Source organism: Miscanthus floridulus, chromosome 11 (assembly GCF_019320115.1).
Source record: "Miscanthus floridulus cultivar M001 chromosome 11, ASM1932011v1, whole genome shotgun sequence".
Lineage (NCBI taxonomy): Eukaryota > Viridiplantae > Streptophyta > Magnoliopsida > Poales > Poaceae > Miscanthus > Miscanthus floridulus.
Genome location: NC_089590.1, coordinates 78742661 through 78768826, shown reverse-complemented (window position 1 = coordinate 78768826; position 26166 = coordinate 78742661). Strand labels below are relative to the sequence as shown.

The window sequence follows — 26166 nt, the reverse complement described above, 5'->3', positions numbered from 1 at the left end:
TCCACGATGCATCCGCCATGGCTTCACACCAACCTCGACACCCACAACTCCCAAACCCTAAGTCACCCCTCACCAAGGTCGGGTAACTACGCAGGGGCAATCCCTTGGTCATCCCGAGCGGGAGGGAGACAGAGAGGGCGAGCGAGGGCAGTCTTTGCCAGTCGAAGCAAAAACGTCGGTGGAGTCACCAAACCCTAGCTTCCTAGGTCATACTCACACAGCTCTGCATTCCCTAGGTCATAATTTCTCAGAAAAAAATCAGGTTTCACTTTTTCTTTGGATAATGAGGTTTAGATGTTAGTAGGCCTGTTCCGTTCAGCTTGGTTGGGCCTGGGCGGTCCAATCCAATGCAGCAGGGGCCGTGTACAACGGGCTCCAAGGTTTTCCCACACTGCACTGCGTCGGGCTGGGCTGAACAGTCAGCTTTATCGTGTCGTCAACCGTCTAAAGCCGAGTCGCACCAGCGTCAGCGTCAACAGGTCACTTCACTCCCGTGAAACCCTTGCCTGCCTCGCAATTCTTTTTTTGGTTAACCGGAGAAACATGGCGCTGCCGACGGCTAACCTGGGCTTCCGTCTCGGGTGCCAGGAGGCTCCCGCGATGGGCTTGGGGTTGGCGCCGCGGCTGTCACTGCGTCGTCCCGCGGCGGTCTCCCGGCATAGGTTTGGTATCTCTGAAGTCTTTAGATTTCTGCCGTTTGCTCCGTTCATATATATGGGGAGTTGCAGTCAGTTGAAGCGCCAATCTCATTCTTCATTTGCTTGCTTATTAGTCCGCCCGCTGACTCATGCAATTGCAAAATCGTATAGTCCATATAATTCCATATCCTCAAAAACTGTCCTCGCAAAAAAGAGGAAAAAAAAAAATAAAAGAAATCTGTCGGTTTGTTTGTTTGTTTGTAATCCACAATTTTCCCCATTGATGTACACAATATAAATTAGCTTCACAGAACGTAGATCATCAGATGCCGCTTAGCAGGATTTGGATGGTGGTGAATTGGAGACCAAGGGATGAACAATGTGAATGTGATCTTACTTCAGTTAGGAACAGACATATGGAATGATGTCTGATGGGGAAAACTTCTGTAGGAAAAAGAAAAGGCGGTATTGTATCATATGAAATGAAACATGGACACCCAATTAAGATTAACGAGCTGCAGGCAGTGCTAGAATGGCAACCTGTTTACTAGAAGACTTTACCAGTCCTAGCAGGTCATTTTTTTTTTAATTCTGGATGATGTTTTTCTTTGTGGACATAGTTCTTGTGCATTGAACTGCAATTTAAACCCTCTTGTCACAAATACAGTTATTCTGGACTTATACAACATTGTCTCCAAACACAACTTTGAACTTTGACAACAAATTTTCCCAAAATCCATTAAATTACAATATTAAGCATTACATTCAGAAGTCTACTTGCTATCTTTTCGTGTTTCCTGTCTAATTATTTAAATATCATTGTGGTAAAAGTTTAAGCGGTTTGACGGTTTTTGCAACCAAAGGGAGTGCACAACTTGCCTGATTTCTTCTTTGGTCTCTCTGTACTACTGAAGATATAATAACCTTCTTTGTTTTTTTTTGGGAAAGATTGCCCTTGAGTGTCTAGATAACTTATTCTGCATACATTGTCTGTACTTCCAACACAACTATCTAACATGTGCAGGAGCAGGACTGGCAGAGGGAAGTTTCCAGTGGCAGCAACCAGTCTAGATGACTATCTTCCAATGCGAAGCACTGAAGTGAAAAATTGGTAACTTGTTTAAGTCAAAGCGAGTGCTGGCATTTTTTTGTTCCTTAATTAATAAATTTATCTGAATCATACTTTCTAGCACTTTTAGCTCGATCCACTGGGTGTGCTGTTAACTATTATGAGTAAAAAGTGCTGTGTATATCAATTTTAAAATAATAAATTCAGTCTGTACTAGATGTTCTATGGCTATGTTTGCCCTTCTATTCTGAACTTATATTGTCGAAACCTTAAAATGTCATAAAAAAGTAATTCATCAACAGCCACCATTTGCCAATTGGAACATGAAGTCAGCTTATCCATACCATGATATAAAGACCTCTTTTGCTGTTTTGCAATTGATTCATTGAGTTTGTTATCTTCAAGATAGGTATAGTTCTTATTTCAATGAGACTTCAAAGTCATGCCATTGCCCATTTTGATCTTACATAATGCAGACATACTTGGTGAATGATGATAAGTTTAACTCTTGCATGGAGAAACATTTACTTAATTGAGAAGCAGAAAATGTTCTTGTTTTTCATGAAGCCAATCCTGCAAAATTAACCCGATTATGGCTTATCACCCCTTGTCTCTGCAAGTGGCAACTTCTAACAGGAAGAGTCTAGCCAAAAATGCTAAATGTGAACTCAATATATCATACCCCCTCCTTCCCACAAAAAAATTCGTTTTGGGCATGATTTAGGATACCAAGGAGTGATTAATTAGGGTGTATTTTTCCCTGTCTACCCTTATTAAATACGGTTGCGGGCATCACCCATACAACAAACATTCGTAGCTGGAGTGGTAGGCGTGCAGCCTCCTGAGGCTGGAGGGACACGGTTCGATTCTTCTCAGGTGCGCTATTTTTTTGAAAAGCTCATGAATTTTGCATGGCGCTGCAGGCTCGTATTGCCGCGTTCGCCCGCGTATTTTTGCTAAAACTGCATGCTCGCCCGCGTATTTTGGCTTCTGGAGCTTTTAGGAGAGCCATGTTAACTTGAATGAATGAATGAGACTACCGACTAGTATCTACTGTTGTTTCTTTGCATCTTGCTTCTTCCAGATCAGAGCTCGTCCAACTTCTTCACAACGTGCTTAGGCACAAGTATAGTGTCGCCATCAACGTCGTCGCAGTCGTGGGCCGTGCCGCAGCGAGCGCAAGTAGAGTACGGTGACATCTCTTCCGGTGCGATGGACTCCGGCGACATCTCTTCCGGCACGATCGACTCCGGCGACATTTCTTCCGGCGCGATCGACTCCGGCGACATGAAGTCCGGCGCGAGCTCCATCTCCATGTCCTTCGGCGTCTTGGAGTCAGGTGATGGGAAGCAAGTCGACGAAGAGGCTAGCCGGCTGATTTGTACTCGAACGAACTGGCGATGGGAGTAGTATACGAAGAGGCCATAGTACTGCTGTACGTATACGAAGCCATCCTCTAGTTAATGGCCGCACTCCATCCTGTAGTTAATGCCCGCACTGGTAACGAAGAGACGAGGGCAAACTCGTCTAATCTGAGGCACATGCAGTGGAAACGAACTGCTTTTTGAAAACGATCACCCTCAGAACCAACTCATTTCTGGGATGGAGGGAGTAATATCTATATGCTCGATAATGTGGTGCTTCTATTGTAATCTGAGTTCACTTGTTTACGGATTGGAGCAAAGTGGGATCATACAACCTCTGGTGACTGCAATTCAGTTTGATGTTACTCCCCCCATTTCAGATTGTAAGTCGTTTTACCTGTTCTAGATACATAGTTTTTACTATGTATCTAGAACTCTGGACATAATGTATATCTAGGTGCAATGCAAAAATCACTGTATCTAGAAAAAACAAAACAACTTACACTTTGGAACGTAGGGAGTATAACTTGACTGTAACATGAGTCATACTGTTTGCGTACCAGTATCTGTGAGCTATAATACTTGTTATCTACTTCCTGAGGTATTTCCTCTATCTTTGATTCTATGGTGCAGGACATCAACTGGTGATATCACAAGTCTCAGACTAATCACTGCAGTGAAAACCCCTTATTTGCCAGATGGAAGATTCGATCTTGAATCATATGATTCTTTGATAAACATGCAGATAGAGGGTGGTTCTGAAGGTGTAATAGTTGGTGGAACGACAGGAGAGGGTCACCTAATGAGCTGGGATGAACACATTATGCTTATCGGGCATACTGTTAATTGCTTTGGCACTAGAATTAAAGTGATAGGCAACACAGGAAGTAATTCTACCAGAGAGGCTGTTCACGCAACAGAGCAGGGATTTGCTGTTGGCATGCATGCAGCTCTCCACATCAATCCTTACTATGGGAAGACCTCAACTGAAGGATTGATCTCTCATTTCGAGGCTGTTCTGCCGATGGGTCCAACCATCATTTACAATGTGCCATCCAGGAGTGGCCAGGATATTCCTCCTCAAGTTATTGATGCACTTTCAGGTTATTCAAACCTGGCAGGAGTGAAAGAATGTGTCGGACATGAGAGGGTCAAGTGCTACACTGACAAAGGTATAACAATATGGAGTGGTAATGATGATGAATGCCATGATTCTAGGTGGAAATATGGTGCCACTGGAGTTATTTCTGTAGCAAGCAACCTTGTTCCTGGTCTCATGCGTAGTCTCATGTATGAAGGGGGGAATGCATTGCTAAATGAGAAGCTGCTGCCTCTGATGAAATGGTTATTCTGCCAGCCGAATCCCATCGCACTCAACACTGCTCTGGCTCAGCTTGGGGTGGCAAGGCCTGTTTTCAGATTGCCGTATGTTCCTCTTCCTCTTGAGAAGAGGATTGAGTTTATCCGGATTGTTGAAGCTATTGGACGGGGAAACTTTGTGGGACAGAAAGAGGCACGTGTTCTTGACGATGATGATTTTGTTTTGATCAGTAGGTATTAGTAAGCGAGCTTGATAGTCCTATGTATCTTGATGAATAAAACTAGCAGCGTGGTTTGAGGATTTTTCAGATTTTTGTAAAGAAATAAAACTACTGTCATGTTATGAATCCTGATTTGGCTTACAGTTTTCTGTGGATCTAGGTGGCCATTTCTTATGCGGAACCGGCCTAGATCCATTAATAAGAAATAAAGTAAGAGATGTATCGCATCACTTATTATTATGTTCTTCCTATACTTACAGAAAAATACATTTCTTCTGGCTAGTGTATATAATAATATCCTAATCCATCTGTATGACCCCAAGTCCTGGTAACGTGAGCGTCGTTTAACCATTCCTAGTCTGTTCTCTCCTCTTCCTCCTTGTCCGCCGAGTGGCTCTTGGTGATGGAGGACACGAGGGAGAGGGGCGCCTGCTTGGCCCATCGCTTGATGTCGTGCACCCTCTTGCTGGCCCTCTTCCCCCTGCCATTCGGCTTCACCGCGCCGTTCTGCCGGTCCTTGGTGATGGCGATGGCCAGGTCGTTGGGGAAGAGCGATCGCCAGACGAGCGCGTGCAGGAGCGTCGACACGAGCAGCAGTGACACCATGGTCGACGACATGAGGGAGAGGCTCAGCGCGAGGGCCCTGCTCGCGAAGCACGGCACAGCCTCGGCGTACTTGACGGTGGCCAGCGACGCCGTGGTCATGGGGAACGTGTACGACCACCACGCGAGGGAGAACCTGCATGCGGTGACACATACGCGTCCACACAGGTAGCGGTCAGTTTGGTCGGCCGCGCCGACGATCGAGAAGTCGAACGGGAAGAGCTAGCTAGGACGACTCACCCGAACCCCCGGAAGAAGTTGATGCGCACGACGAGGGACAGGTACAGGAAGATGGCCATGAAGAAGAAGGTGCGTGCCACGGCGTCGAAGCTGCCGTAGATCGCGGCCCAGGCGAGGCTGGCGGCCGACGGCGTGGCGATGAACATGGAGTACACCGGGTGCAGCTCCATGGGTAGCGCCTCGTTGGTGGGCAGCCGCTGGTACAGCGTGACGAACACGACGATGTAGTGCGCGACCCCGATGGCCCACAGGAGCTTGCCGGCCTCCGCCCACCCGACCCTCGCCGCCAGTATGGCCCCGACGAAGTTGCCCACCACCGAGAGGATGGGACGACGGGTTGGCCACCTTGCACAGCCGCCGCTTGCCGCCGGACAGCCACTGCCCGTATATCTTGAGCTCCAGCGCGAAGAGCGGCAGGACGAAGGCGCACCACACGGCCGGGTGCAGCCGCTCGGGAGCGTAGGCGCGGGGCAGGCCGATGGTGACGAACATGGCCGCGATCCACGGCGCGAAGAAGAAGTTGACGCGGACCGGGTGGAAGTACTCGCGGCGGATGGCCTCGAAGTAGAAGACGCACTTGAGCACGTAGGTGACGGACGTCGCGACGAGCACGGCGACCGCCAGCAGCCATAGCGCGACGTTGATCATGGGCGTGACGTGCAGGAAGCGCATCGCCGGGCTCGCCGCCAGCGCGCCCCACAGGATGGCCTGGCTGCCGAGGCCCAGGCACACACCGAAGCAGCCGATCGGGAACCGCAGGAGGAACGGCCACACCTCGTCCTTGGGCAACAGGATGTCCTCGTAGTCCTAGAGAAACCATGTCCACGTTTCATTCAAGTGTCAGTCAGACGTGCATGCATACAGATACAGGATACATCGTGACACGAATGCTAAGAACGAAGAAAGAGAATACTTACGCGGACTTCGTCGAGCTCAGGGCCGCGGAGCGCGGCGAAGTAGCGGCCGGCGGGGACGCTCTTGTTGAGCGGATCCTCCACCGGCCTGCCGGCGGACTGATCCTCGACGTGCGTCGGCAGATCTAGGTCGGACTCCCTGATCCTCGTTGGCAGCAGCGAGTTCTGCTTGCTCAGCGTCGACTTGGTCCGGAACATGCTGAAGTCACCACCCCTGCGCGCGGCGCCGTCGCCGCCGGCCTGGCCCAGGCCGCCGCTATGGTTGAGCACCCCGAGGCTCCTACCACTGCGGGGGAGGGCGCGCTGGCCCCTTCCGCCACCGTTCCTCCCCCCTCTGTCCATGCCCAGCACTGTCACGCCGCTGCCGAGAGAGACCTGCCTGCTGAAGGCCCTCTGCATCGGCGGCGGCCTTCCGGTCGCCCCGGACGTTGAGCGGCCCGCTCATTGCCATCTGCCTCGAGTCCTCGGGCGCGGCCGCGCGGATGTCCGCCGTTTGCTGCTGGCCCGTGGAAGAGGACGAAGGATCGGCTGCCATTTCTGCAGCTAAGTGATGATCGAGGTGCGAGCACAAGCGCCGATCGAGTTATGTTATGTGCGGCGGCGCCAATATATGCTCGCTCGCAGGCAGTATGTCAACATGACCGGTGCTTTCACGTGCACCGGCCGGCGCCACCGTGCATACGTAGGAGAAGGCCGGGGGCAAGGGCAGGCCATTGCTGTCCAAGTGGTTGGTCGATGGGGAGGAGATGGATCGCTGCTGGCCATGCCTTTTTGCTCCAAAGGAAGAAGCCAATGGCCAAGTCACGAGATATGGAATCCATTGGCTGTGATCTGCTCCTACCGCGCTGGTCGTGAGATCTTCAGAAAGTTGAGCTTCATGCATGCCCTCATAATAGATGTTACCGTGATACACTGTGTGCATAAGAGGCCGAGATTCGAGAGGAGCCGATGGCCTCCTGGCTGACTATCCGGAGGTTGGCATTCAGCATTAAAAGGCTCACGGGCCTGTTGCCAGTTTGCCATGCAAGCGTCCTCGGTGGATTCCAGCCACAAGTACGCAAAGTCAGAGGCAGCAAAGGGAGGCTAGTAGGACAACTCAGCAATCCAGATGTACGTGGAATAGCGATTCCGCTTGGCTCAATAGAATGTGTTCCAATATGAAGCAAAAGTATTAACACGAATAAAATGTATGTATTCTCGAACCTTTAAAGTTCAGAAGATGCCTGTTATTGATTATATGGGGTAAAATAGCATCAAACCATGAATCACGTCAAGGCCTGTTATTGCTTATGAGATAAAATAGCATCAAAATCATGAATCACGTCATGTGGTTTTCTTAATCATCTTGCAGCATTTCTGAATGAAGATGCATACAGGTAGTGCTGCAATATTTGTAGTTGTATCGGTGGAATGGCACCTTGCCAGACAAGGAAGCGAAACAGCACGAACACGAATTGTCATCTGGTACTGCCCTCTGTGCGGAGCAATTTGTTGCTGCTGCACCTGACGCGCCGGCTCCGGCAGATTGGGCAGCGAGAGCTGCAAGTCTTCTCTCTGCTGCAGCTGCTCTCTTCTCTCTTTCTTCAGCTTGTTTTCTCTGTCGTTCCTCCTGATTAAAAAGTTCAGCAACGAATAAATTTATAATCATGTGACATGTGTGTAGTTGGAAACTACTACTCAGCAATTTGCCAGGCGTGAAATCGTTCCTCTTTAGAACACATACCTCCTTTGCTATAAGTATTTGCTGTGGCGTCTGATGCTTTGGTTTAAGGCCTGGCACAGATGCAGTTCTGTTGGCCATTTGGCCGCTTGAAGTGCCTTTAACATCAGCTTGTGATTGTGATGCTTCAGCCTACAGTTCAATAGTACAAAATGGCATAAATAAGAAGGTAAATAGAAGTCATTGAAAGGCAATTTAATAACTAGTAAGCAGTAGTGCTTGCACTTCGCTAACCAATAAATAAAGAAAAATGTGGATTAGTGAACTAAGCACCACATTTTTTTGGGCAACCAGTGACACTAAACACCATTAAACTATGTACATCATTCATGAGCAACAAGGATAAATTGGATTTATACAACCAGATGCATTTGTAATTCTGAATTCAGTACTAACCTTAGCCTTCTCCTTTTCCTTCTCTTCCTTTTCTCTTGCTTTTTTTAATTTCTTCAATTCCTTTGCACGTGCTTTCCTTTTGGCATCCTTGTCTGCCTATAGTAACATACACAACCATGTTCGGTGCATTTACTTAATGAATTTTACAATGGAAAACTTATAAATTCACGAAACGAGGGCACAAAAAACACACTTGTTTCGCAGCTTGTGATTCTTCCATTTCTTTTGTTAGTGCACTAGGTACATCTGCGGCATGCCAATCCCATTTGTCGAGGTTGAGCGCCATAAATCTTCTGAATGTATTTCTAACTTCCTTATCTGAAGCCAGCGAATAAGGTGTCTTTCCTCTTGCATCTTTTATGCAAGGATCCAAACCCTGCTCAAGTAACTCCAGAGTCAGCTGAGCATTGCCAAACTTTGCTGCCTCATGAAGAGGTGTTATTTCGTTCTTAGATGATGGTATGGTTGCTGCTTCATTCTTATTCAACAATTCCAAACTGGCAGACAAGTCCGAAATAGATTCCTCAGGGTCTGCGGCCACTTCCTTCTTTTTTCCTTGACTTTGTTCAATATTTTTCACACTTCCAGCATCAGGTAAGGTTTCATCTGTGGTTGAACATTCCATCTCATAGTAGAGTTGTGTTAGGTTACAATATACCCGCTTAGCTTCCTTCAAGGTGGGACGATGGACAGTCAATGGAACTGGACGAATATCACAAGACTGAATTACTGACCTGAGTCTTCTCCCCATCGAAGAGCATCTGGCGGTTCTTCGATGGAGCATAAATGAAGGCACAAACACATGTCTCAAAGTAATGACTTCCATGAAACAATTAATTCTTGAACTTCCTGCAATAAGACAAACAAAAACGAAAGACACCTAAAAAAATAAGCCAATGGGACATTTACTTTTAATGAGCACATGAAAGTCAACAAGCACCAAATTCAACACCTTTTTGAGTGCTGCTTCATTATAGCGCCGTAGAGAAGAGCCTGCTGAGTGTGCAACTTTTCCAGTAGCATCTTTTCCAGATTGCCTCTTCCCAGCCTTTGCTCTTACGACATACCTAAAGAAATACATGGGCAAATAAGAACAATTTGTCACTAACATGGAAACAAAGTATTGCCAGTAAAAGGTACAGGCAACAAAGCAGTCAATCTAGCCAGCCGCAAAGTTAAAACTATGCCCATCAGCAAAGGAAATATGTTACGGAACACAAAAGAGGAAGTAGGAAGTCATTTCTGTTGATAGCAAGATTCGCAGCTATATTTACATTGAACACAGGAAAGTAGAAGCTTTCTGCAGCACTCAAAAGACTCATTTTTACTGGTTGCAGTACTGCTAGCACATAATAGAACGCTGCTGTCACCTGAGATTCCAAGGATATCGAGTAATAATGCAATATGCCTCACAAGTTCTTATGCGTAAAAGTTGAAACTGGCAATGTTGTTACCTATGGAATGTTTTATGAGCTACAATGGAATTTCCATCAAAAACGCACCCAGCAAAATGTCCACCGCTTGTTAGTATAACAATTCTCAAATGTGACACGTCACGAGGTTCACAAGTCAAACGCTTCACCCTATTTATCATCTCCTCCTCCGGTACACAAGATGCATTTTCCATCTGACCAGACTTACAATCAATTAATGGTTCTTCGTGTTCTTTCAACAGCATGCATCTATAGATAGAAATCGTGTCACCCGATGCACGGCGAAAGTAGAGTTTCTTCCTGAATTCTTCCTTGCCTTTAACTGAGAGTACACGTTCTGATGCAGGTCCATTTTCTTGTTCGTCCTCTGAACCAGAGACACTAGATATCTCCAAATCATCAAACAGAGAATCAGAATCTGCTTTGTCTAGGTCCTCTTCCGTTATAATAGTTTTACCAGCAATGCTCAACTTAACCTAATAGAATGCCAAAAAAAGATGCAAGAGGATCAATGAGATGAGACATAAGTATGATATACTTGGTACATTATGAAGGATATTTTGCAGAGAACCAAATTGGACCATATGGAAATAAAACAAGAGAACAGTTACTCATTTTCATCCAAAGCTCTATGCAAGAATATAACCGGTTATTTTCTAAGTATGTAAAAACTGGCAACTAGAAAAAATGCATATAATCTTCCAGCAGCACAGTACAGTCCAATGCAACAATTCTAATCTCTAATCTGACAACGAGTTATGTTCAGGTGCTTGAATGTATGGTTTAGGAGCTTCAGTACAATGGCAACGAGTTATGTTCAGTTTTTGGGACATGATTAAGCTCTTCCAAGGCGTATCTATATGATGCTGATCAACATAAGAGACTCAATTAGTAATAAGCCTCCATAAATTGTTTCTCTCCATTCTCCAATAAGTAATCAAGGGACTCAAGTATTCTACCTACATGCAAACATTTGATAATTGAGCATTCCATCTTCTAAATAATTCCAGCTATGATCAGCGCTGGCTGCTAAAGAAAAAGTTACGCGGAGCCCTTAAGACTGTATCAATCAATACGGTAAAGTACATACATTCCAAAAAATCAATCAGACTTCAGAAGTAGTCAAGTGAAGAGAAAGGGCACATATAGATACGTTGAGGCCGGTGCAGGTCGGATTTGAAGTGCTCGCGCTGCTCCTGTAGCGACTCGAACTCGGCGGCACAGGTGTTGCACGTCCACCTGGACCCCGCAGCCTCTGAAAGTTGCTGCTGCTGCTGAGTCGGCGGCGGTTGGGAGGGTTCGGACGGTTCCACCGCGAAGGGGGCCGTGGAGGGGTGAGCCCGGAGGAGGACGGATGAATCGAAGAAGTCAGAGGGGAGTTCGAAGAGCGAGCGAGGGGGCCTCTTCTCTGGCGGCGGCGCCGCCATCTAGGTGGTGGAGGAACCGGCGGCGGGGAGAGGAGGGCGTGGATCCGATGTCCCGGGTGGCGTGCGGTTCGTGAGTTTCTTTTGGTTGTGACTACTGACTAGGGAGACGGCGGGTCCGCGTCGGGTCATCCAAAGGCTGCACAGCACCGTTTAGATCAGTGATCGATGCCCGGCCAGGTTTTAAACTCAAACAACCTCACATGTTTTCTTCTGCCATCTAGACATCTAGTTCTACAGTCTACTAGCAAATGGTACCTATTTAGTTCGACAAATATAGGGCACCGTTCGGATTGACTGAAACTTGGCTGAAAAAACACTAGTTCTGACTGAATTGATTGTGAGAGAAAAACACTGTTCCATCTAAAAAACAAGCTTAATAGTGCGGATTATCAAGGTAAGCCGAACAGGAACCATAATATTTTATGTAAAATTAATTAAGTCAAACTTATAACATACTTTAATAGAGCACTGTTCTACAGGTACCTTTTTTTTAACAGAGGAAGTACGTACCTCGTTGCATAGTCATCATGATTTGCATCTCATAGATTTTATTCGACAATTGTGCCGTATGTTCTACTTTTTAAAATTGAACTACCGTATTGTCGATGAATGTGTTCTAGAATTGACTCCATCGTTTGATGCTCATTATTCTAACTCATATAAAGACAGTCTGTTGTTCTAACTCAGTACGAAGATGGATTATGAATAGTAAGAGCACTTGTAAAAGAAATAGGACAAAAGAATCAGTTCACTCTTTAATACTGCTCTCCATCCAAATTATAAAGTCGTTTTTGGCATTTTTATACACATATGTATCTAGATACATAGCAAAAGCAATGTACCTAGAAAAGCTAAAAAAACTATAATTTAGAAATAGAGAGAGTCTTAGTTATAAATTTGACTTCTTTTTTTTGTTTTATTACCTTTTTTTTTCTCTCTCTTGTCTCATTGCTTCCATTTTCAAATGTCCCCTCATCATCCTCAATGTTTTTAAATCTCTTGCTACGTTATTTAGTAGATGGCCTCTAAAAACACTTAATAGCTTGACCTATCTACTGCTATAGTCGGAGATTTAAAACCTTAATCGTGCTTCCATGCAACAACTTTTTTCTAGAACAATTCCATTATGAACCTAGAACATCTTTTAGTTTAAGCTATGTTTTTTTTCCTTATGAGGCTATATTTTTTTTATCAAAACATAGTATTCAATATTTTATAAATAAGTATGGCCTTTTTGTTTCCTATGACAACGATGAAATTTTCAATTATAACTATTTAGTATAGAATATTTATTCTCTCTTACCTGTTTTTTGGAAAAAAAAAAGATTCAGACTATTAGTGTGGCATGTACATTGAAAGCGAATGAAAGATGATAAATATGTAACTACTATGCTGCTTTCAAAATACTAGTTACTTGGAAATGAGAATTCTTTGGTTATGTAAATAGAATTGTTTAGTTGTTCCGATCTAAAAGCTCACATAAAGTTAGAATGCAGTTTAAAAGAAAGATAGAAAACAGAATATAGGGGTGGGCCTAATTTTCCGACAAGCAAAATACCCGAGACAAGAACTGAGAATTTTGATCACTAATTCGGTTCGTCCTTCTAAGTATCCAAATTTGGTACGGTTAGTTTTGTTTTAACTCTTAGTTATTGAAAAAATAAAGTATAGAAAAAGCCATATAAGCTTGTTAACTTGTACTATGTGTGTAGCCTCAACGTCATAGCGGTGCCCAAAAATCACCAGATCTTTCTGGCACCACTCTTGAAGGCTCACAGCGGTAGCAAACTCCAAGCATCACTTATGGGACCCGCCAAAAATTAAACAAATAAAAAAAACAGGCAGCACAGATCACCTGTCTCACGAACAGCAACATTTAATGAACTGGCATCGGTTGCTCTACTTGCTCGGCTCCCTGTTTTTCTCCCATCATAATTAGCTTGTCCGCAAGTTCGACTTGTTTTTTAAATTTGGAGTAGTATTTTTTTTTCACAAAATTTTAACATAAACAGTATTTTTAGCATGAACAATGTTTTATTTTATCCTAGCCGAACACCCAAATTAAGAGTTGGCATCACTTGTTGCAACTAAGAGAGTGGTGCCAGAATCATCTCTATTGGTTTAGCCATCACTTAGGCACAACACTGTGGAGGCTTAGGCTAGCCCAAGAGTTCAAAGAATAAATGCATATCTTACAACAAAACTCTAACACCCTCCCTTACCCGTCCCCCTCTGCGAAGTATGAGCCACCAGCTGACACTCCTGATTCGGTGACACACCGATGCCACACTCCAATATGGCACAACGGCAGAAGGCGGCACCTCCCCTCCTCTCAAATCAACAACATCTAGGCACATGTAAATGATGTGAGCGAATGGTGGTCTCTCCTCGGTGAATTGATGTCGAGCCTCACGTCCACTCCACCCAACCACACTAGCACACCTCACGGGCCCATCCCCTCCCAATTGTAGAATTCTAAAAATATGGGATGCATATTCTTAAAACATTCTAATTGATGTCCAAATGTGTTCTAATAACGTCCCATGACAAAATTATGAGATGCAACCAACAAGAAAGCATCATAAATTTTTATACATAATGCATTCATGCTAGCTCCATCTCATTTTTTATTGTTAAAAGCTTCTTAGAATGTGCTAATAACTTAATATATTATTTAGAATTTCTCGGCAAAATTTCATCTTTTACATTTTCCCTTTTAGGAAGAGCTAAATGCAATTTTTAGAACATTTGAGGGACACTTTCACGAGCTCTCAATCTTTTATTTTGGTTATTTTATCTAAATCTATCCCTATACTTTTTCTTGAATTTTTTAGAAGGTTAGAGATATGTTTGTTATTTAAAGATCTTATTAGTTCTTCACTAGATTTTTTTCTCTCTAAAATTTTAAAAAGGATAAAACCACCTTGAAAATCACTTCTAATCCAAGCAGGATGTAATTTAATAGTTTTTATAGTTGAATAAGATGTCCGATCTGATTTTAAAATATGATGAGGAGCAAAATCAGAACGAGACAATAGCTTATACTTCCTCCGTTCCTAAGTCTCCAGCGTATTTGCGTTCGGCACAGTGACCAAGATGAAGCAAAGGAGCGCCGATTTGTTTTTAATCGCCGCAGTCTTCTTAATGCCACGGCGTCCGTTCGTTTGCCCGATATGCCGCTGAAAACGCCGTTAACCCGCTCACAACCGCGCGCTCACGTATGTATCCCCGTGCGGCCGCGCTCAAGTAATTTCGCGCGCTCACGTACGTACCCCTGCGTGGCCGTGTTTTTTCGTTTGATTTTCCATTACAACAAAATTTAGCCGCCAATGCATCAAAATTTCATTGCCCGCCACTCCTCTAGTTCGATTTTGCCATGGCCTGGGGACGATCGCGATGCCCAGATGTCGAGTACCATAAAACGGGGTACCCCGAGCGTATATCGAAAAGAATCACTTAAACACCATAAAAAACAAAGCCAAAGGATAAGCCATTTGTTAAACCCCGGCCTCGTCCGAACCCACCGGCTCTCCGCCTCGCTCCTGGCCTCGTACGGGAGGCCTCAGCGGCCTGCCAAGTCTCTGCCTCGCGCGAGGCCTCGCGTAGGGGGCCTCGACAGGGAACCGATTCTCCATCTCGCCCGAGGCCCCACGCGTAAAGCCTCGGACGAGATGTCGATTCTCCGTCTCACTCGAAGCTGGCTCGGCAACGACCCATCGCTTCCGCCTCGGCCAGTCTCCCCGACAGCGCGTCGCGTCCCATTAATGCGCCAACCACTCCCGCAATATCAGCCGGACGACGGCTCGACACTGCGGAGCGGCCGACGAGACAGGAAGTCACGTCAACGCCACACTGTCCTGGACAGGGCACGGCGGGGATTATCGGCCACTGTGCTCTGGTGCTGTGCCCACGATCAACGCCTGCACTCCACTGTGCCACCTAACCCCTGCCCTAGAAACAACGCGGCATGGGGGGTCAAGTCCGGGTCATCATGGCCTCAGAATCAGTGTATGACACCAACTACTCCCTCCAAGCCTCGGCAATCCACTTCGTGGTCTCGGCAACCCCGGGATTCATGTCTGCCGAGCCTCCCACGATGGCTCGGCCTCGGCACCAACTAAGCCTCGGCTTCCCGCGCAGTCAACACAAAGTGACCAGCACGCCGACCACCACGCCCGCTTCTAGATAACACTGGAGCTCCTACGACGTACAGGACCGGATGTGACCGGCGCGTCGCCCTAGTACTTCAAGGATGAGACCACTCCGTCGCCCACGCCGCCACAGTAATAGGCTATAGGGCTTGGACATGCTGCCTCCGTTCGCACGACGCCGTGTAGCTAGCGCCTGTATCACCCTTATTCCCCCTTCAAACTATAAAAGGGAGGGACCAAGGCCGTTTCTAGAGGAGGAAGAAAAATGATTAGGCCTACGCCCACGCAACGAACTCATGCATGAACACATAGACGAACGCTCGAGCTTCCCCGTTGTCTGAGATCAACATCTCAAGCACTCCACGCCACTCCACGTAGAGACCTGGGACTAGCTCCCTCTCTCGCCCTGCTTGTAACCCCCTACTATGAGCACTTCGATGCAAGGAATACAAGATCAATCTCTCAAACTGGACGTAGGGCGCTCATTACCCGAACTAGTATAAGCCTTGTGTCTCTTTGCATCACCATCCAGGACTAGGAACACGCAGTACAAATTTACTAGTTGGGTGAGGGCTCGTCGGTCCAAAACACCGACAGTTGGCACGCTAGGTAGGGGCCTCTGCGTGTCAGCTTCGTCATCCCAACAGGTTCCGGATGGCAGACCCCATACGACCACTGCGTCTCGGCACGGTGGTTTGGTTTGGGAGCCTAGAGTTCATGTCTCTAGGGCACGAGTATGATATGTTACTCCTCACACCCCGAGCCCCACCTACCGACGACGACATCACGCACCCACAGCCTAGGCGCAGGCGGTGCCCGGGCGGCTGCTCTCGTCGTGCTCGCCAGGCACGACGCGAGCGGGGCCACGCCGACACCACGCGAACCCAGGACGACATGCCGTGCTCCGCCGGTATCCCATGCCCAGCTGTTGGCATAAGGTCCCTGGTTGGGGACCTGTCTGGCCTGAGCCTAGACAAGGGAAAGACGCCGGTGGCGTGCGACAACGCCCTATCACCGAGCTCTGCCCCGCCACTTCCTGAGGAGCCGGCTCTGGTGAAGCGGAATCCGGCAATGGCACCATCTCCGTACCCCTTCGTGTTGAGAAATGCCACCGCCTCCTATGCTTATGCCTACGCTTCCATTCATGCGGAGCCCTCAGGACACCACCAATGTTTCACCCTCGACTTCGGTACCACGACTTCGACTCACTCCCACGCTGACTCCTCGGAGGAGGACGAGGTGTGGGCAGGAGTGGATTTCTCCGGGCTTCGCGACCCTGAAGCCATGCACCGCTTCCTAGCCACGAGTGACTATTGCTTTGGCTACTCCGACTCTGACGATGAAGGTACTTACGATCCCACTCGTGAGTGCTTCCACGTCGGACTTGGGATGCCAAGCACGAGCGATGAGGACGAGGGGGCAGGCAACCGTACTCCGCTTCATCAGGGAACGGGCGATGCCACGCCCTCACGCATTGTCCCACTGGCAGCGCAGAACAAGAACCTTGCCCTCGGACAACCTCGATGCCCGGACCTGGAGCAGCTCCGTGAGCTTCAGGCCAAGGTCAAGCAAGATCGACTCCTTCTGCAACAGCTCCGAAACACTCTCGAGCAGGAGCAGCTGGGCCGTGGTGACGGCGGAGGAGCCTGGTGGCGGGCTCGCGACGTCCACCACCGCATCAACGATGACGAAGGGGGCGATCATCCCCCAATCTTCAATCGCGCTAGCCAGAATGTCGCGGCTGCGGCGATGCTAGTGCACGCGATGCCCGAGCCCTCTACCACGAAGGGGCAACGGGTTCGCGACGAGCTCTGGGATCTTCTCGAGACCGTCGCGGTGCAGCAGGCCGAGAGTTCTGCCTCCCGGTGGCATAGAGCCGCCTCGGCACCGCATCGGCAGGATAGGGAGGCCTCAGTTTGTCCCGAGCCCGCTCAGGCGCCGACAATCAACAGGGTCCCCTCGGTCCACGACCGCCTCGATAACCGATGTGAGGCGCAAGGCGACCACGAGGTGGTCGGCCGATGACAGTGCCACGACAGTGAGGGGCCCGCCCGGGGCTACCATCCGCATCGGGGCGGGCGCTACGACAGTGAGGAGGACCGCCGTCCTTCTCCCGAGCCACCTGGCCCATGAGTTTTTAGTAGAGCCATCCGTGTTGCTCATTTCCTGGCTCGGTTTCGGCAACCAGCCAACCTCGTGAAGTACAATGGCGAGACCAACCCCGAGCTCTGGCTTGCCGATTACCGCCTAGCTTGTTAGCTAGGTGGCGCAGACGATGACCTGCTCATCATCCGCAACCTCCCCTTGCTCTTGTCAGACTCAGCACGAGCCTGGCTCGAACACCTTCCTCCCTCATAGATCCACGACTAGCGCGACTTGGTTAGGGTCTTCGTCGGGAATTTCCAGGGCACATACGTCCGCCCTAGAAACTCCTAGGACCTTAAGAGCTATCGTTAGAAACCGAACGAGTCTCTCTGAGACTTCATCCGGTGCTTCTCCAAATAGTGCACCGAGTTGCCCAGCGTCGATGACTCAGAAATCGTCTAGACTTTCCTCTCTGGCACCACCTGCCGAGACTTGGTCCAAGAGTTAGGCCGGAACGTGCCGCGCTCCTCGACATCGCCACCAACTTCGCCTCGAGCGAAGAGGCAGTTGGAGCCATCTTCCCAGACAATTATGCCAAGGGGAAGCGGAGGGACGAGGCCACCGAGGCCTCGGCTCCCCGCCTCCCCAGGAAAAAGAAAAAAGGGTCGCCAGGGGAAGTAGGAGATCCTCAAGGCTGATCTAGTCGTGGCCGCCGAGCGTAAGAATCCCCGAGGCCCTAGGGGCCCTAGGCTCTTTGACGACATACTGAAGAAGCCCTGCCCTTATCACTAGGGCCCGATAAGGCACACCCTCGAGGATTGCACCATGCTTTGGTGTTATTACGCCAAGCTCGGGCTCCCCGACGACGATGCCAAGAAGAAGGGCACCGGCGACCGGGATGACGACAAGGACTAAGGGTTCCTCGAGGTGCACAACGCCTTCATGATCTTTGGTGGACCCTCAGCATGCCTTACGGCACGCTAGCGAAAGAGGGAACGTCGAGAGGTCTTCTCGGTTAAGGTGGCCACTCCCCGATACCTCTACTGGTCTCGGGAAGCAATCACCTTTGATCGGGATGACCACCCCGACCATATCCCGAATCCCGGGCAGTACCACTTGTTGTCGACCTGATCATCGGCAACACCCGACTCACCAAGGTATTGATGGACGGAGGCAGTGGCCTCAACATCCTCTATGACAACACCTGGAGCTCCTAGAGATCGATCGGTCGCGGCTCTGGGGTGACGCCACGCCTTTCCACGACATCATGCCGGGGAAGCGCATGTGACCCCTCGGGCGCATCGACCTTCCCGTTTGCTTTGGTACCCCCTCCAACTACCGCAAGGAGGTCCTTACCTTCAAGGTGGTTGGGTTCAAAGGAACTTACCATGCCGTCCTGGGGCGGCCATGCTACGCCAAGTTCATGGCGGTCCCCAACTACACCTACCTCAAGCTCAAGATGTCGGGTCCCAACGGCATCATCACGATTGAGTCCACGTACGAACATGCCTACGACTGCGACGTCGAGTGCATCAAGTATGCCGAGGCTCTCGTAGAGGCCAAGACCCTCATCGTCGACCTTGACCAACTCGGCAGCCACCTGCCCGAGCCCAAGCATCGAGCCAGGACTTTCGAGCCCGCGGAGGCCGTCAAACTCGTCCCAGTGGACCCTGCGTGCCCCGATGACCGGGCGCTGAGGATCAGCGCCACTCTCAACATCAAATAGGAAGCCACGCTCGTCGACTTTCTCCGCGTGAATGCTGATATGTTTGCGTGGAGTCCCTCAGACGTACCGGGCATACCGAGGGAGGTCGCCGAGCATGCCTTGGACATCCGGGCCGGCTCCAGGCCGGTGAAGCAGCGCCTACGTCAATTCGACGAGGAAAAACGTAGGACCATTGGCGAGGAGTTGCAGAAGCTCTTGGCGGCTAGATTCATCAAGGAAGTATCCTATCTAGAGTGGTTAGCTAACCCTGTGTTAGTCAAGAAGAAAAATGGGAAGTGGAGGATGTGTGTAGATTATACCGGTTTGAATAAAGCCTGTCCAAAAGTCCCCTTCCTATTACCTTGAATCGATCAAATCGTTGACTCCACGGTGGGATGCGAGACTCTGTCTTTCCTTGACGCGTACTCCAGTTACCATCAAATCAAGATGAAAGAGTCCGACCAGCTCGCGACTTCTTTTATCACACCGTTCGGCATGTACTGCTATGTGACTATGTCTTTCGGCCTCAGAAACGTAGGAGCCACATACCAGCGGTGCATGACCCAGGTCTTTGGCAAGCACATTGGGCGAACCATCGAGGCCTATGTGGATGACATCATGGTCAAGTCTAGAAAGGCTAGGGATCTCGTCGATGACCTAGAGATAGCCTTCAAATGCCTCAGAGAGAAGGGCATCAAGCTCAACCCCGAGAAGTGTGTGTTCGGGGTTCCCCGAGGCATGCTCTTAGGGTTCATAGTCTCAGAACACGGCATCGAAGCCAACCCGGAGAAGGTCTCGGCCGTAACCAGCATGGGACCAATCCGAGACCTCAAGGGAGTGCAGAGGGTCATGGGATGCCTCGTGGCCCTGAGCCGCTTCATCTCGTGCCTTGGCGAAAAGGGCTTGCCTCTGTACCGCCTCTTGAGAAAATCCGAACGCTTTCCTCAGACCCCTGAGGCCGAAGAAGCCCTCGCCAAGCTCAAGGCACTGCTCACCGGTCCTCCCGTCTTGGTACCACTAGCCAGGGATGAGGCCCTCTTACTCTACGTCGCCGCAATGACCCAAGTGGTCAGCGCGGCCGTGGTAGTGGAGAGGCAGGAAGAGGGGCATGCCTTACCCATCCAATGACATGTCTACTTCATCAGCGAAGTGCTCTCTAAGACCAAAACGCGCTACCCCCACATCCAGAAGCTGATCTACGCCGTAGTCTTGGCTAGACGCAAGCTGCGTCACTACTTTGAGTCCCACCCAGTGACCGTGGTATCATCTTTCCCCTTGGGAGAGATTATCCATAACTGGGAGGCCTTAGGTAGGATAGCCAAGTGGGCCGTCGAGCTTATGGGGGAAGCCTTGACTTTTACGCCTCAAAAAGCGATTAAGTCTCAGGTCTTGGCTGATTTTGTGGCTAAGTGGACCGACACTCAACTGCCACCTGCTCAAATTCAGACAGAGTGCTGGACCATGTACTTTGATGGGTCCCTGATGAAGACCAGGGTAGGCGTGGGTCTGCTCTTCATCTCGCCCCTTGGAGTACACATGCGCTACATGGTTCGGCTCCACTTTGTCGCCTCCAACAACGCGGTCGAGTACGAAGCCCTCATCAACGGCTTGCAAATTGCCATCGAACTTGGGGTACGACGTCTTGACGTCTGGGGCGACTTGTAGCTCGTCGTTGATCAAGTCATGAAGGAGTCAAACTACCTCAACCCCAAAATGGAGGCATACTGCAAGTTGGTACATCGCCTAGAAGACAAGTTCGATGGTCTCGAACTTAACCACATCACACGGAAATACAACGAGGCCGCGGACGAATTGGCAAAGATGGCGTCGGCACGGGCTCCGGTCCCCCCAAACATCTTCGCCAAAGACCTCCATAAGCCTTCCATCGACTATGCCTCAGCAGCGGAGGAGAGCCCACCGGCCGAACCCATCGCAGGCCTCGATGCCCCCTCTACCGCCGAGACTCCTCCGGTCGAGATTGAGGTCATGGAAGTCGACATGGAGACTCCCCAGACCGACCAGGACATGGACTGGTGAGTCCCGTTCCTTGATTGGCTCGCTCGAGGAGAGCTTCCTAGTGACAGAACCAAAGCCCGATGGCTTGCGCGACAAACCAAAACTTACATCCTCTGCAATGGCGAGTTGTACAGGCGAAGTCCAACTGGCGTACTCCAATGATGCATCACCACCGAGGCAGGCTAGGCCCTACTTGGGGACTTGCACGCAGGGGCCTGCGGGCACCATGCGGCACCTCGGACGCTCATCGGAAACGCCTTCCACCAAGGGTTCTACTGGCTGACGGCGGTTGCTGACGCCACCAAGTTAGTACGCTCCTGCGAAGGATGCTAGTACTACGCGCAGCAGATGCACCTCCCAGCCCAGGCCCTCCAAACCATCCCCATTACATGGCTGTTTGCCATATGGGGGGCTCGACATGGTCGGGCCTCTGCAGAAGGTCCCGGGGGCTACACCCATCTGCTGGTAGCAATCGATAAGTTTTCCAAATGGATCGAGGCTCGCCCGATCAATCAAATCAAATCCCAGCAAGCAGTGCTATTCTTCACTAACATCATCCACAGGTTCAGGCTTCCAAACACCATCATCACCGATAACAGAACACAGTTCACCGGCCAAAAATTCCTGACATTCTACGACGACCACCACATCCGGGTGGCATGGTCGTCCGTAGGACACCGTAGGACAAATGGCCAAGTAGAACGCGCTAACGGCATGATCCTACAAGGCCTCAAGCCAAGAATTTACAACCGGTTGAAAAAGTTTGGCAAGAAATGGCTCGCCGAACTCCCGTCGGTCATCTGGAGCCTGAGGAACACTCCAAGCCAAGCCACGGGGTTCACACCTTTCTTTCTGGTCTATGGAGCCAAGGCCGTCCTCCCCACTAACTTGGAATATGGTTCCCCGAGGCTACAGGCCTACAACGAGCAAAGCAACCGCACCACTCGCGAAGACACCCTCGACCAACTAGAGGAAGCCAGAGACGTGGCGCTACTACATTCGGCCAAGTACCAGCAAGCCCTACGGCGCTATCAGGCCCGACGCATTTGAAGCTGAGACCTGAAGGTAGGCGACCTAGTGTTGAGGCTAAGGCAGAGCAACAAGAGCCGCCACAAGCTGACCCCACCATGGGAAGGACCATACATCGTCGCCCAAGTGCTGAAGCCTAGGACCTACAAGCTAGCCAATGAGAAGGGCGCAATTCTCAACAACGCTTGGAACATAGAACAGCTACGTCGCTTTTACCCTTAAATTTCCAAGCATTATATACATTGTTTCTCAGAATACAATTAAGAAGCGCTCTTCAGTTGTTTTAATTCCTCGAGAAACCTCCCTAGCCCCATCACGGGCCTCGGCAGTACGATAACATCACAAGGGAGACACGGCTCTGCTTCTGCAGAACCGAGCCTCCCTCAGGGGCTAGATGGGGGATTCCCCCAAAGTCACATGCACCATTTTTTAGTCATTTTTTGAAAAAAATTCCTACGCCAAACTCTCTAGAACGCTCTGACGAATCGGTTGTAAAAAACCCAAGGACCGAAAAGTCTGTTCTAGGGACAGAAGGCCGGTAGAGTCACGAGATGGCCTACGCCCTCGGGCTACGGCACACCCTCACCACCTTTCGCCCAAGGGGCGGCTTAGGTTCCGAGGAGGTTTTTTGCAAAAGAAATCTTATCAGAGACAACAGAGGGCAGAGGCTCGGAAATACAAGAAAAACGATTAAGAAACATGAGTACTTTAAAAAAAGGCCTCGACAGCCATAAGTGTTTCGATACGAAGTTAATCCCTATTCTATTTACATGGCCTCTTAGGCCCAGGTCAAGGCTCAGGGCCTCCAGCATTGGCAGACGGTGGGGGAGGGACCACCTCCTCTTCGAACAGCTTGGCCAGTGCTATGTCGGGGCCCTCCGCTGCCTCCATCAGCTTCGTGACCGCCTCGTCGGCCTCCTCATCATCGTCGGGTAGGACGTAGCCATCGCTGATGGCCTAGAGGTCAACGCCAATGTAGTGCGAAGCGTTGATGGCCAGCGCGCGCTTGACGCCCGTATGTAGCGCCCCTCAGAGTCGCTCACCCACTTGGCCGCTCAACGCAATCAGGCGGCTCCCGAGAGAGCTTCCTGACTAGACCCCCTCAACTTCTAGGGCCTCACAGGCGGTATGGGCGGCGCTCTTTAGCGCATCGTGCTCCCTAATCTCGGTTTCAAGCACCGCCTGCACTACGGCGGAGGCCTCGGCTGCCTGGGTGACCTCATTCTCCAGCTCTGCGCCAAATGCAACGGAACAAGGTTGAGCATAAAGGAGTACAAGCCAAAACGAGGGCGGAAGCCTATGGAACTCACCCTCGGCCTTCTACCCCCAACGTCGGGCCTCGACCTGAGAGGCCTCGGCTTTCTCCTTCCAACGCTGGGCCTCGACCCGAGACGCCTCGGCCTTCTCCTTTAGGCACTGAGCCTTGACCCGAGCAGCCTTGGCCGCCCTGGAACTCTCTCTCCCAGCTCTGCGTTACACCAGGCAGTTAGGGAGTGAACACAAGAAAAGCAAATAAAACAAGGGGAATAGGACTCACCCTCGGCATTTCCCCTCCAGACCACAACCTTGGTCCGGGAGGCCTCAGCCACCGTAAGGGCCTCATCCAAGGCGCCTTTCATCAGCTGGTGCGCACTCTGCTCCGTCCCTAGCTGCCCAGCAAGGACCTTGCCCGAGGCCGTGGCTTCTCTAGCCCGAGACTTGAAGGCGTCCCGCTCACCGGCCATGCGGGTCAGCTCCTCCTCCAACTCCTTGACCCGCGCCACCAGAGAGGTGACCAACTCTTGGGCCATGGCTGCCTCGACCTTTACATCGGCACAATGAAGGCGGAGGTCCTCCACCTCTGCGCTTCGCGCCGCTAGAAGTTCGTTGACACCGGCAAGCAGGCCCTTCTGCCGCTGGAGCTGGTCCCAGACGTCCCTCTCCCACCGGAGAAAGATCGACTTCCCGAGGGACCAGGTCTCGAGCTCCTGGGAAAGCGGAACAGGGGTCATTTACTACAAGAAAACTCGGAAAAAGACAACACCGCATGAGAAAAGAAAGTGCGATCCTGAGCAACTCCGGGTAGATCATCGGCCACCACGGATAGCAGGGTCCGTAGTGACCGCTCTGCCAGCTGGCGATATCGCTCGAAGGTGTCCCAGCACCCGCCCTCGGCCATGTCCTCAAGGGCGAACAGAGGCTCCCCCTTAGGGTCATCCTGGCTCTGCCACATGACACGTGGGTGATCCCACCCGTGGGGCTCAGGTTGTACCCGCATGAGGGCCGAGCTTCCCTCGCCCGGGGTTAGAATTGGCTATTCCATGGCCTCGGCCACCTCAGCGTCGACTGCCTCCTGCACCCAGGAAGTATCGTTAGAGGAGATCGGATGGATCTCCACCTCCCGGGCGCTCTCCCGCAACGACGGCGGGCCTTGAGCCAAGGGTGCCACCGAGGCCTCCACCACCTTCATCCCCACATCCGAGGCCGACGGCCTCGCCATGATCACGTCGGCCTCAGTGGTCCCGGGGGCTCCGACGCCCGCCGCTGCAGCCTCGGCGGTCCTAGGCGCCCTGACCTCCATCGCCTTGGCCTCGAAGACCCTGGGGGCCTCGACCTCTGTGGCCTCGGCAACTGAAGGCACCTCGGACTCATTCGACTCATGGGCCTTACCCTCGCGGGGTGGAGGCGCCCCCTCCCCCGTTTGTGTCGGGGCCGCCTCGGCAGCCCCTCCTTCGGTGGCCGGCTCCTTCGGGTCAGCCCTCGCCGACGCCGCGCCACATTGTAGGGCGGCCTGTGCCTCTACCACCCAATGGGCGGTGGAGCTAGGGTTCACCTTGAGCGCTTTGAGGGGCGCCAAGGTAGGCACCTCCGCAGGTCGCTTCCGGCTAAGGACAAAACACTTACAGGGTCAGCACGAGACAAAAGAACAAATAGAAAATGTCTGAAAGAGGTGGAGCCACAACTCCCAATGGGGAGCAATCCCTAGATACCCCTCGCAGATAGCGACGAAGATGGCCACCTGCACGATGGAATTGGGGTTGAAGTTGTGGAGCTCCACGCCGTAGTAGGCGGGAGCACCCGCATGAACTGGTCCGCTGGAAGGCCGAGGCCGCGCTCGTGAAAAGACACGAAGCGCACGACGTAACCATCACGAGGCCTCGGCTCCAGCTTGCCCGACGGAGCGATCCACTCTGGCCTATTGGGGTCGGTAACCGGACGAAGGAGCCCGCCGTCGACGAGCGACTGAAGTATCTCCATGGTGACGTCGGATGGACCCTAAGGGTCCACCTCAATGACAACAATGTTGCCGACCATGAGTGCGGTGGAGGGTTCGACTACGGTGGTGAGTCTCTCTCTCTCTCCGCCTCGCCTCTCTCCCTTCTTCCTCCTAGGGCTCTCTACTCTAGCGACGGCTCAAAGACGGCAAAGCTATTGCAGGCAAAGTAAGGAGGGGAGGGGCGAGGCTCGTTGCGTATTTATGCAGGATGAAGGTGAAATGGACGGGCGATGAAATTGGGGAAGTTTCCCTTAGATCCGGCGCGGTTAATCCCAATCCGATTTTACCGCCCACGTGCCCACCTTTTCCTCATTAATCACGGGAATAGTTACATCCCATCCGCTGACACCACGTCGCGCCCAACCGCTGCAGCAGCAGGCGTCATTCTGCCTCCTCGAGAAAATCGCCTCAAAAGGCATGCCAGCCGTCGTCGAGCCGATGGGGGAGACATTCCCCCCACCCTATTCCTTTTAGATGAAGGAACTGGGCACCGAGCCCATTATGGTCTAGGGGTTCGAAGGCTGGGCCCCTAAGGGTTTCGACAGCCGCCCTAGGACGATAGAGTCAGGGACAGCCGCG

The 26166-nt window shown here is 50.7% G+C and overlaps 3 protein-coding genes across 3 annotated transcripts; 1 reads left to right on the top strand and 2 right to left on the bottom strand.

Annotated features, from left to right (window-relative positions):
- Nucleotides 1-477: 477 nt before the first annotated feature.
- LOC136491306 (4-hydroxy-tetrahydrodipicolinate synthase, chloroplastic-like) lies at nt 478-4852 on the top strand. The gene is made up of 3 exons (XM_066487573.1): nt 478-662; nt 1663-1749; nt 3705-4852. Exons 1-3 carry the CDS (start codon nt 544-546, stop codon nt 4630-4632), a joined length of 1134 nt encoding a protein of 377 aa, XP_066343670.1. The 5' UTR covers nt 478-543; the 3' UTR covers nt 4633-4852.
- Nucleotides 4824-6919, bottom strand: LOC136491305 (guard cell S-type anion channel SLAC1-like). Its single transcript, XM_066487572.1, is given in 5 exon segments — nt 4824-5351; nt 5456-5778; nt 5780-6262; nt 6373-6780; nt 6782-6919. Coding segments are annotated over 5 exon segments (1722 nt in total). The 5' UTR covers nt 6905-6919; the 3' UTR covers nt 4824-4966.
- Nucleotides 6920-7561: 642 nt separating this feature from the next.
- Nucleotides 7562-11446, bottom strand: LOC136491307 (uncharacterized). Its single transcript, XM_066487574.1, is given in 10 exon segments — nt 7562-7978; nt 8093-8221; nt 8486-8581; nt 8679-9218; nt 9220-9300; nt 9302-9334; nt 9438-9552; nt 9940-10394; nt 11072-11077; nt 11079-11446. Coding segments are annotated over 10 exon segments (1995 nt in total). The 5' UTR covers nt 11346-11446; the 3' UTR covers nt 7562-7705.
- Between the last annotated feature and the right edge of the window lie 14720 nt (nt 11447-26166).